Source organism: Poecilia formosa, unplaced genomic scaffold (genome assembly GCF_000485575.1).
Source record: "Poecilia formosa unplaced genomic scaffold, Poecilia_formosa-5.1.2 Scaffold928, whole genome shotgun sequence".
In the NCBI taxonomy this organism is placed as follows: Eukaryota; Metazoa; Chordata; class Actinopteri; order Cyprinodontiformes; family Poeciliidae; genus Poecilia; species Poecilia formosa.
In genome coordinates this window covers 1-11,681 of record NW_006800867.1, presented here as the reverse complement: position 1 = coordinate 11,681, position 11,681 = coordinate 1, and the positions used below count along the sequence as shown (strand labels likewise).

Genomic DNA, 11,681 nt, shown 5'->3' with positions numbered 1-11,681 from the left:
CACACACACACACACACACGCACACACACACACACACGCACACACACACACACACGCACACACCCACACACACACACACACACACATTTTGACTGTTCATTGAGACCCAATATTTCTTTCAATAACGGGTTAGTAATATTCTTACTGTAGGTATTATATGGAACATGTTTTTCAGCTTCACTCGCATGTTTCACAGAGTGGATGGGTTCACTGAGTGCTTTTGAAACATTTCTAACACTGTTTTGGTGTTTCAGTATGGCTTAAGTTGCATGAGGGCCTGAGGGATAATTTAGTCTCTCCTGTTAAAGTTTAACCACCATCAGCACAGCTCTAAGTGCAGAAAAGCAATGAGATACAGGTGAAAAGCGGAGGGTCAGCAGCACAGGAGAATCTGAAAAAGAAGTTAACGGTAATTTTCCCTGAGCCAGATTCAAACCCCATAGATTGTGGATATTCCAGAGATGAGTTTTTCTCGTTCTTAGCCTCATGGGAAATTAACTTTTATGGTGCTAAAATTTTGCTTTTAGTAAGTAAGAAAGTAAAACTTTGTTTTTCTAGCACATTTTGAGATAAACCACAAAGTGCTTCAGCAAACAAAATAAAATCTTAGTTTTTTATTTTAAATTAGGGGTTAGTCATGTATTTGGATTTTGTTGTTTGTATTTAAGGTTAATTTTCTTTTTTTCTTTAACATGTATATTTGCACCCAAAACTGAGGACTAAGATTTTATCTGATTACACAGAGCATAGTATAACTCTTTAACTTATGTCCCTATTATCATTCTAAACGTTGGATATGGACTCACATCTTTCAGGACTGTATCTAGTTTTATAACGAGTTTTATGTAGCACAGCACCATGATATGTTGCTCTAAATCCCACAGGCTCAACAGTGAACATGTGATACACGATGGCCTCCAGATACTGCTGTCCATTCTTCAGTCAGAAGACTCCAGCTTACAAGAACTGTGTCTCCATGGTACCCATAATATACAGACGGATCTTCCTTTTGAACTCTTTGTTGTGCTGGAAAGCCCTGTGTGTAAACTGCAGACCCTCAGGTCAGTCCTATAAACTGTTTAGTCTGATTTTAATTTATTTATTTAGTATTACTTCAGCACTGAATCTGCTGTTTACTTACAGGGTTTGTCTTTTCGCAGATTGTCTGGTTTCTCTCTGGACTTCAGGAGGTGTCGCCAACTTGCCACCGTGCTTCAAATGAAACAATCCAACTTGACAACATTAGACTTGACAAACTGTATTTACAGTTATAATCAGGATTGGTCTGGGTATTTTTCAAAAGATGAGAAGAAGGAAAAATATGAAGATTTTATTGATGAGTTAACTCCATTGACTCTGGTTTCTACTGGATTGATTGGGCCTCTTTGTAAACTGAAGGAATTTGGGTAAATAGACTGAAGGTCATTGGAAGAGATATTTACCTCTTGTTACCGTTATGCTCACATATTTCCTCTGATTGCAGTATGAAGAGCTGTCTTTTGAGAAGCAGATGCTGCCAGGTGTTTGCCTCAGCTCTGAGCTCCAACAGCCAGCTGAGAAAACTGGATCTGAGTTACAACCAGATCCAGGATTTGGGAGTGCAGCTCCTCTCCGTTGGACTGGGGGATTCAAGCTGTCGGTTGGACTCTCTCAGGTGATGATTCCTCTTCTTTACACATCACAAAGAACATTAGTCATGCATTATATCTTTGTGGTATAGATCCCAATTGTTAAAGTTTTAGTGACATAGAACATTACTTCAGTTGGTAGGGAATATTCAGAAATCCCAGATATATAAGTAAAACCATCTTTTAACAGAGACTCAGGAACCAAAATGCTTGGATAAAAGGAATCTATTCCATTCCAGTCACCCTGGGGGGTTTGTGGTGTTAATCTGGGGCCAGTTTACTTCTTGCTTTCATTTTTGTTCACCAGTTACTTTCAGCTTTCACAGGAGGATGACAGAGTGGATTACCATCAAGGGAAATGATCCTGCATATTCTATGTGTATTGAAGGAGGTGAGAACACCAAATGTTGTTATAGTCCTTGGGTGGAAACTTGCTGGAAGGAATGTCACCCGGGGAATCACTGGTGTTACTTCTATGCCAATGTAGGGGACAAAAGGGATGGTAAAACTTGGAAGGAAATGTCTGGGAGGGATTGTCACCCCAGTGCCATACAAAGAGGTATAAGGTAGTAATGAACATAGTTTCAAATGCTCCAGTCTGCCATTTCCAAAGCAAGTGTATGTAGCTGCTTTCAGTAATAGTAGAATGAGATTTAGAATCAAGTTTCTTCCACACAGTAAATCTAAAGGTTAATCCAACATTAGTTGCAGTAAGGTAGTTGCATCATCGGTTAAAGAATGCCCCAGAGGTGACCACCATTAAGGTAGGGTAAGGTAATCCAGCTCTGGTCTCTGTCCACACCAGAGTGTTCGCTAGTTCGGCCAAGTCCGTCACAAATGTGTCGATAATCCAGGAATCCACAAGCTCCAAACAGCAGAAATCCTGTTATCATGAATAAATCCAGGTGAATCCTGCCGGTGTGTCCCTGCAGGACAGGAGGCTCTCCTGTGCCCAGACTTCTCGTCAAAAATTTGATCAATTGCATTGAGTGACCAGTTGATCAGACCCGTAATGTGTAGATTTGGAGGATGTGCAGAAAAAGGCTCCAAAAATATAGAAAAAGAGAAAAACAGAGCAAGCAGAGCAGGCATGGGCAGGGAGGGAGCAGAGGGGAGTAGAGGGGAGCAGAGGGGAACAGCGTCCGCCTTCATCGAGAGCAAGAGAGGAAAAAGGAGGCAGTTGAATGAGAAGAGACGCTCAAGCAGTCTCAGGTGTGGCAGGGAGAAAATTTTACTGCAGGCTTGTCAATACTTTAAAGGAGTGGTCCCCAATCCTGGTCCTCAGGCCATCTGTCCTGCTTGTTTTAGATATTTCCCACTCCAGCACAGCTAATCCAGAGGGAAGCATTACCTCCTTTCCTCCAGTCGCTGCCGACGCTTGTCTATCTCCCATTCATTCCAGGTGTGCAGCAGTAGCGAAAAACCTAACACATGCAGGACAGTGGTTCCTGAAGACAAGATTTGGGAACTCTGCTTTAGAGTGCCCCAGACAAACAAGAACCGGCAGGCCAGAGGTTTAATCTCTCTGTGTTTGGGATCTTTTCCTCTCTGCAGATTGTCATGCTGTGGGATCTCACAGGAAGGATGTGCCTCTTTGGCCTCGGCTCTGAAGTCCAACCCTCTCCATCTAAGAGAGCTAGACGTCAGCTACAACCATCCAGGACAGTTTGGAGCCAAGATGCTCCTGGAGAGACTGGAGGACCCAAAGTGCAGACTGGAAAAACTCAAGTTAGTCCTCTGTAACCTTTGCACTAATGATGAATTTGCTTTAATAGATGTTTTGAAATTTTTGCATAATAGGGTTAGTTTTGTAGCAGTAAATCATAAAAGAGACAATCTTTGAAATACTTACACTCTAACAAAAGAAGTAAATCACCCTGAAATAATGTTTAATTCGGTCTGTCTTCCTGGGCATTGGTGATGGCTGCTTAAATAAGGTCAATACATGTATACTGATACAGTTTGTGGCATTGTGGTTGGAGCAATGACCATAAGCTGTTGCAGGGATATCTAGAACTGAACAAAAACAAAGAGGGAATGTCACAGGATATGAATGGTTTATTTTTTTAAGTGCATGATATCCTAGTCTAATTTTGTTTAAATGGTTCTTGTTGCACATGAAACAGGTATGCAGAGGTGGACTGACCTTCTGTAAGTTCTGGAGAATGGTTGGTGCTGCAGGATGACCCAGTGGTCACCATGCAATCCCAAGTGTTATTTTTTTATTTTTAATTCTGCTAATCTGCTGTTTCAGACTACGACTTAGATTTAAAACCCGAACTGAAATTCGGGCAGGGTAAATCCAAAATTATATAGTTAATGGTTGAGTCGGGTTTGGGCTTCTGTGGCAAGTTTTTAATGAGCCTACAATATGACAGCACAGAGAAAACTGAACAAGAATGCACAATATAAAGTTGTATTAATCTGCTTACTCTAGACCAAACAGAGAGGCTGTAGTTTACCCTGTTGAGGAAAGAAATTAAATATGGTGCAGAAGTTAATCAGACTGTAACAAGCGCAGTGCACTGTATAACTAATGTGCATAGTCACTCATCCTAAAAGATTTGCATTTGGGAGGAACTTCTACAGACAATATAGGAGAGGAAGACAGAGTTATTAAAGTTTATAGACCCTGTTTGTTGCTCAGCAGTGCTTTAAATTGTCAACTATGTAGCAGTATGCAGTACCAGAACTTCTAAATTTTACCCTACAACATTTTGGGAGTTATTTCCAGCATTCAGTGCATATGGGGACTTTTTCCAGTATTGTAGCAGGTGTTACATCAGTGTCCACTGTCTGAGTTTGCAGAACCCCTTTGGTAAATTATGTTTTTATACATTTCAAACTACATTATACCCCACACTGTTCCTCGTCTTTCATCTTCTTGAAAAATTCATTTTTTGTCTTGCAATTGTCACTAGTCGATGTTTACTGTGAAAAGAATTGACTGTTTTTAAAAGCCAATTAGTTGATATTACATGTAGTTGTAGTCAATTCGGTACCTAAAACCAGTTTTTTAAGCTACCCCGTCACTTGGCTATTGAAAGTGAGCTTAGACCCAGGGCAGAGGACAACACCCATGTCAGTCCAACCCCACATTATTTTATGTACCTCAAGTCACATCCCAGAGGGTTTTCTTTTTCCATCCTATAAAGAAGATAAATTCCCAAACAGTACACCGGATGTTTAAACAAAGATGACAGACAGAAAGTGGCTCACATACTGTGAAGAAAACAATACACTGTTGTGTGTGTTTAGTATTTGCCAAACCCTTTGTAAGCTGTCCCTTCTCACGTGGAATGCTTGACTAGAATCATATATATTCATCAACATCACTTATTGGTGTAATTTCAATGCTGTGTTGTATTGAGTCATAGTTCAAGTTCTGTGACACCTGTGCCAGGCATTGATAACTTCCCACATGTTGGCTATTGTGGGCCAATCGAGTCAAAGTCCACTGCTGTTTGTAACCCCAGTCTGTCCCTGCTGATATATTTTGCAACATTCCTGCTCAGGTGGGATGATCCAGTTTATTTCAAAATCTTTTTATTTGTCTCCATTGGAAGATATTTGTCTTTGACAGACAGGTTAGTGTACATAGGCACTCTTTCCTAGTGGCATGCAAATAAAAAACACATACATGGATTAATATACATTCAAAATATTGTTTAAAGTAAATGTTGAAAAAAAAATTACAAAAACTGCAAGCTTTCACCTGCTCAGTGCCCCACATCCAGCAGTTCTTTTTCAACAGAAGATTATGCAGGGGGTTTTCTCTCTCTACCGGCTCTGACCCTGCTGCTTCACCATTCCAAGAAAAGATCTTAGTTCCCTCACTATCATCAGCTTCTTCATCCTCTTTGCCATCTCTGTCTCTTCTGGACCTCAGCTAATGTCCTTAGCAGTGATTGCATGACCCAAAAAAATTCACAAGAAACTTCGACAGGTGACATTTTTCAGTGTGATACCTACTTTCTGAATCTTCTCCAGCACAACATGTAGCGTCATGCTGCTTCTGTGGATAACCCCATACCTGCACATCGTCTGTACGGCACATCGCTCCCTTAAGTCCCTCTGTGACCTCAGGCACCATCCTGTTTTGGAAGTGTTCAGCGGTGGATGCTGTGCCAAACTGTAGCCTCTTGAAGAAGAAATGCCCAAAAAATATGATTAATGTTTTTAACTTTGTGGAATCTTCAGTCAGGGGACTTTGTCCAAACCCCATGTTTGCATCCAATCTATATCTGCTCCACTGAAGGCAGGTTGAGTCACATAAGTCACCAAATGACCTCAACTGGACCAACATCCCCACTATCCTGTCTGTGTTAGTAAGGGTGAATGAGCATCACACCTTGTCATTGACAATCCTCTGCACAGATGTGGGTCTTTAAGTTAGAATTTGTAGTTAAACTGAGTTTAACAGTGCCGTTTGTACATTTCACAGCATACTTATTTGGCTGAGAACTAACACAGTCATTAGTGTTTCCACTGAATGGAAAAAAATAAGATGATGCAGCCCTGTTGGGCTGCTAAGTTGAAACAAATTAAGTTTTATCTGCTGTGGAATAAACGATAGGAAAAAATATTACCTCTTAAGGTAGATTCACAGTCACCTGAATAGTTTTTTTTCAGGAGCATGTGTGACTGAATAGATTTAAAGGCAGAGCTAAGGTCAATAAATGACTGCTATGCATATTCAGAGACTGTCTGCAGATGTTTTAAATTCTGGATTCTTCTGCTCCATTTCAAATTCATCTTTGGTGAATTTGGCTAACTCTTGAATTTTTTGAAAAGTTTGAATTGCCTAAATCTAATTTGTACATTTATCTCCAAGTATTTTGTTCATAGCAACATTGCCTCCTTTCCAACTCTGTCAGTCTTCTCTCTGTCCCCACACAACTGTTGCCAGCTTAGTAAATTTGTTGCTTTATTTAGAGTCTTTTCAGATGTTTCTAACCACTTCATTTAAAAAAAAAACTGACTAGCCAAACATCTAGTCTTGTGTTGCTACAGCAGGTGACAGCACTCATTGTACTGCAGTTACATCAACCTTGTCCTGCATCAAACCCATCCTGCAGTCAGGGTAGAGAGGAGACCCACTCCATTTAATATTCACGTTGCAATTGCATCACTCACAAAGGAACCGCTGATCCTGCACTGGGTTACAAAAGATTGAAATGTGATTTTTTTAAAATACCTATCTAATGTTTTTTTTACTGACAGTGCCGCACTAGAATAAATTCCCACATTTGATCTTTCATAAAAGAAAAAGACTGAGTTTTAAAGAAAGTCTGGCACTCTGGTATCACTTTTCGATGTACAGTGAGCGCAGTCAACAAGAGACAGAGAACACACATACTTTATTAAATTAAATTACATTTTATTTTCTTATCTTTTTGTTGAGGGTGGGTTCCTGGTTTGGGCTTCTAGCCACTGTATTTATAAACACTGTTGTAATTGTATTGCTTTTCCTATCCTGAATAATAAATAGTGTGAAAAGTACAAAGTAATTCAAATGGAGGGGCAGGCTTTAATATTTAGGTTTTGCTTTCTGATTGGTTTTCCCTCCTGCTTTTGTCTCCTCAGTGTGGACCATAATGAGGAACACTGGGTCAACCCACAGCTTCTGAATAAATGTAAGGTTTGTTGTTTACTGTTAATAAAATGTTGCTGTATCTCACTGTAACTGGTTATTTCTTTTTCAGACGCCTGTGATTTGACCTTTGACATCAACACTGCCAATGAATACCTCATCCTGTCTGAGTGTAACAGGACAGTTAGTCGAATGGAGGAAAAGCAGAAGTATCCTGATCACCCAGAAAGGTTTGAATATGAGGGTCAGGTGATGTGCAGAGAAGCTCTGACTGGACGCCATTACTGGGAGATGGAGTGGACAGCTGTCATCAACATGGGTGTAGCATTTAAGGAGGTTAAGAGGAAAGGATGGGACTCGCAACTGGACTGGAGCGATAAGACATGGATGTTGCTAAACGATTCATCTAATGGTTTTACATTTAGCCATGGACTTCAGAGGGTCTTTATTCCAATCCCCTATATTGATGTAAAAGCATTCCTGGCCAGAACCAGGAGAGTTGGACTGTTTCTGGACTGGCCAGCTGGTACTCTGTGTTTTTACTGGGTGTCTGATGACACCAGGACTCTGCTTCACACCTTCCACTCAACTTTTACTGAGCCAGTTTACCCTTCTTTTGACGTTCTTGCTGGTTCTTTGACTCTGCTGACTGTTGAGAAACTGGAGACGGACCATGTGAGTGATTCTTGTTGTGTTATTGAACCTGAACTGCAGCTGAGCATCTCTGAGACGTTTCTTTACTTTGACATTCTTGTGTTCAAGGTTCCCTTGGGCTTCACACCTGAGATGAGCAGAGAGAGGATCGGTGTCTCTTACAGGTGAGATGAGCACTTTTAAGGTATTCTTGCAGGTCTTCATCAAATTTACTGTTTTCAGTCATTTTTAACTTGGAGCACTGGAACAGAGAAAGAGGTTTTTGATTTTGTAAAATCTAGACATCCCAGGACAATCACTTATCGTGTGCAGCTTTAGTAATTTGGGTTTACAGTGTAGGTTTCCAATTGGGCCAGATTTTTTCCATTTCCAGATGATGGATTGAACAGCAGGATATTAAATTCTTGGGAAACCTCAGCTTGCTTTAAACTCCCTGACAAACTCAGAAATGGTTCGGCTGCAGAGAAAACTTCTAACTTGAACTTTGTCATTCTGTTCCAGCGTTGGACTAAATGCCTGGTTTGCTACAGGCAGCCTGAGTTGGTCCCACCGCTGTAGGTCAGAAACAGATCCTGATATAAAGAAACAGTACCGCGACTGTCACAGTGAGTCGGAGCTTTAACTCCCATCTCTGGCAGAACTTTGAACACATTCCAGGAGAGGTAGGGGACATTGAGTCTGAGTGGACCATGTTCTGTGCCTCTATTGTCGTAGCAACTTATCGGAGCAGTGGCCATAAGGTTGTCAGTGCCTGTCGACCCTTGAACCCGCTGGTGGACACCTTCGGTGAGGGAAGCTGTCAGACTGAAGAAGGAGTCCTATCGGGCCTTTTTGGCCTGTGGGACTCCAGATGCAGCTGATGGGTACCGGTGGGCAAAGCGGCATGAGGCTCGTTTGGTCGCTGAGGCAAAAACTTGGGCTTGGGAGGAGTTTGGAGAGGCCATGGAGAAAGACTTCCGCACGGCTTCGAGGCGATTCTGGCCCACCATCCGGCGTCTCAGGAGGGGGAAGCAGTGCAGCACCAACACTATTTATAGTGGGGATGGTGTGCTGCTGACCTCAACTAGGGACGTTGTGGGCCAGTGGGTGGAATACTTCAAAGACCTCCTCAATCCCACCAACATGCCTTCTGTTGAGGAAGCTGAGCCTGGGGACTCTGGATTGGGCTCTCCAATCTCTGGGGACGAGGTCGCCGAGGTGGTCAAAAAGCTCCTCGGTGGCAGGGCCCCGGGGTGGCAGGGGCCATCCCGGGGCCCCTGCCATGTAACTATGTTACAGAGTAAACATAATAAAAACATGCTTTATCTGTGGTATTGTTCATTAAGATGGCACATTTCTAATGTATTAAAATTAAATACGATCAGTTCACTTAATGATATTGTATTAGGGATAAAGTAATGCATTCAGCAAGTACTTTTACTTTTAATACTTAAGTATTTTTAAAAGCCAGTACTTTTTTACTTTTACTTAAGTAAAATGTTAATGTGGTACTTTTACTTTTACTTGAGTACATTTTTGTCTGTATATTTGTACTTTTACTTAAGTACATTTTTTGAGTACTTTCTCCACCACTGGTGAAGGGTTGTGTTGGCTGACGCGCCTCTGCAATATCGCATGGACATCAGGGGCAGTTCCTCTGGATTGGCAGACTGGGGTGGTGGTCCCCCTGTTCAAAAAGGGGGACCGGAGGATGTGCTCCAATTACAGGGGGGTCACACTCTTAAGCCTCCCTGGTAAGGTCTATTCAGGTGATCCTGGAGAGGAGGGTCCATCGGATAGTCGACCCTCGGATTCAGGAAGAGCAGTGTGGTTCTGGTTCTGGTCGTGGAACACTGGACCAGCTCTACACCCTCAGCAGGGTCCTGGAGGGTTCTGGGGAGTTCGCCCAACCGGTCTACATGTGTTTTGAGGGGATCCGTTTTGGTGGCCTTAGGATCGCATCTCTGCTTTCTGCGGATGATGTGGTCCTGTTGGCTTCATCAAGCCATGATCTGCAGCTCTCACTGGAGCGGTTCGCAGCCAAGTGTGAAGCAGCCAGGATGAGGATCAGTGCTTCCAAATCTGAGGCCATGGTCTTGAACCGGAAAAGGATAGAGAGCCTTCTCTGGGTCAGGGGGGTCGTCCTGCCCCAAGTGGAGGAGTTTAAGTATCTGGGGATCTCTTTCATGAATGAGGGAAGAAGGGAGCGGGAGATCGAGAGGCGGATTGGCGCAGCATCTGCCGTGAAGCCGGCGCTGTACAGGTCCGTCGTGGTGAAGAGAGAGCTGAGTCAAAAAGCAAAGCTCTCGATTTACCGGTTGATCTACGTTCCCACCCTCATCTATGGTCATGAGCTTTGGGTCATGACCGAAAGAACGAGATCACGGATACAAGCGGCCGAAATGGGTTTCCTCCGCAGGGTGGCTGGGCTCTCCCTTAGAGAGAGAAGCTTGGTCATCCAGGAGGGACTCAGAGTAGAGCCGCTGCTCCTCCACGCCAAGAGGAGCCAGTTGAGGCTCGGCCATCTGGTCAGGATGCCTCCTGGACGCCTCCCTGGTGAGGTGTTCAGGTCCCACCGGGAGGAGGGGGAGACCCAGGACACACTGGAGGGACGATGTTTCTTGGCTGGCCTGGGAACGGCTTGGGGTTCCTGGAGGAGCTGGAAGAAGTGGCTGGGGAGATGGAAGCCTGGGCCTCCCTTCTTAAGCTCCTAACCCCACGACCCGACCCCGGATAAGATGGATGGATGGATTCTGACTGAAATATGCCACACTTTATGGAAGAATGGCTGATGGTCTGATTAAGGAACATGCATAATGTATTTAATTATGAACTTGCATATTTGATGTCAAGCTGGAGGTCTTATGACCATTTCTTCTCTCCAGACTCAGATTTCATGGCTTGTGCTCTTAGAACCAATAAATATTGTTACAACTTCTACTTCTGTTTCAGCATCTGGGACAAATACGAAATAGAGTTTACCCTAATATGTGCTCTTCATTTATTTGTATTTAGCAAATGTGTTGCATTTTTAACACCCAGATATTTCTGAAGTTGAATCCCATTTGTAACTTTTGGGTCTTTTTCAGCTTCAAGTTTCCTGGTTCGGGTCTGTTCCAGTGTTCTCTGACTGGTCTGGTGTTCAGAGTGACCCGGGAGGCGGAGCTGACGTACAGGACTCAGATCTGGGACGAGATGCTGCTGCTGACGGCAAACAAGCAGCCAGGCGGACCTTTGTTCAGCATTGAATGTCCTCAGGACTGCATCCGAGAGCTGCAGCTGCCACACTGCCGGCCTGAAGCAGGTAAACCAGATCTGCTCTGATCAACCAAGTCCGGTTCCTCTGGTTCCTCCAGTTCCTCTGGTTCCTCCGGTTCCTCTGGTTCCTCCAGTTCCTCTGGTTCCTTTGGTTCCTCTGGTTCCTCCGGTTCCTCCGGTTCCTCTGGTTCCTCCGGTTCCTCTGGTTCCTCTGGTTCCTCTGGTTCCTCTGGTTTCTCTGGTTTCTCCGGTTCCTCTGGTTCCTCCAGTTCCTCTGGTTTCTCCAGTTCCTCTGGTTCCTCCAGTTCCTCTGGTTCCTCTGGTTTCTCTGGTTCCTCCAGTTCCTCCGGTTCCTCTGGTTCCTCCGGTTCCTCTGGTTCCTCTGGTTCCTCCAGTTCCTCTGGTTCCTCCAGTTCCTCTGGTTCCTCTGGTTTCTCTGGTTCCTCCAGTTCCTCCGGTTCCTCTGGTTCCTCCGGTTCCTCTGGTTCCTCTGGTTCCTCCAGTTTCTCTGGTTTCTCTGGTTCCTCCAGTTCCTCCGGTTCCTCTGGTTCCTCCAGTTCCTCTGGTTC

At 43.7% G+C, this 11,681-nt stretch overlaps 1 protein-coding gene across 1 annotated transcript in view; it reads left to right on the top strand.

Annotated features, from left to right (window-relative positions):
* The window catches only part of LOC103132117 (NACHT, LRR and PYD domains-containing protein 12-like), an 18,242-nt gene extending 7,026 nt beyond the window's left edge, over positions 1-11,216 (top strand). The window contains exons 3-10 of the mRNA XM_007543864.2: positions 885-1,061; positions 1,161-1,406; positions 1,484-1,654; positions 3,183-3,356; positions 7,215-7,264; positions 7,334-7,896; positions 7,984-8,039; positions 10,944-11,216. Of these exons, the coding sequence (XP_007543926.2) occupies positions 885-1,061; positions 1,161-1,406; positions 1,484-1,654; positions 3,183-3,356; positions 7,215-7,264; positions 7,334-7,896; positions 7,984-8,039; positions 10,944-11,178 (1,672 nt within the window). The 3' untranslated portion in view covers positions 11,179-11,216. The remainder of the gene's footprint in view (positions 1-884; positions 1,062-1,160; positions 1,407-1,483; positions 1,655-3,182; positions 3,357-7,214; positions 7,265-7,333; positions 7,897-7,983; positions 8,040-10,943) is intronic.
* The last annotated feature ends 465 nt before the right edge of the window (positions 11,217-11,681 follow it).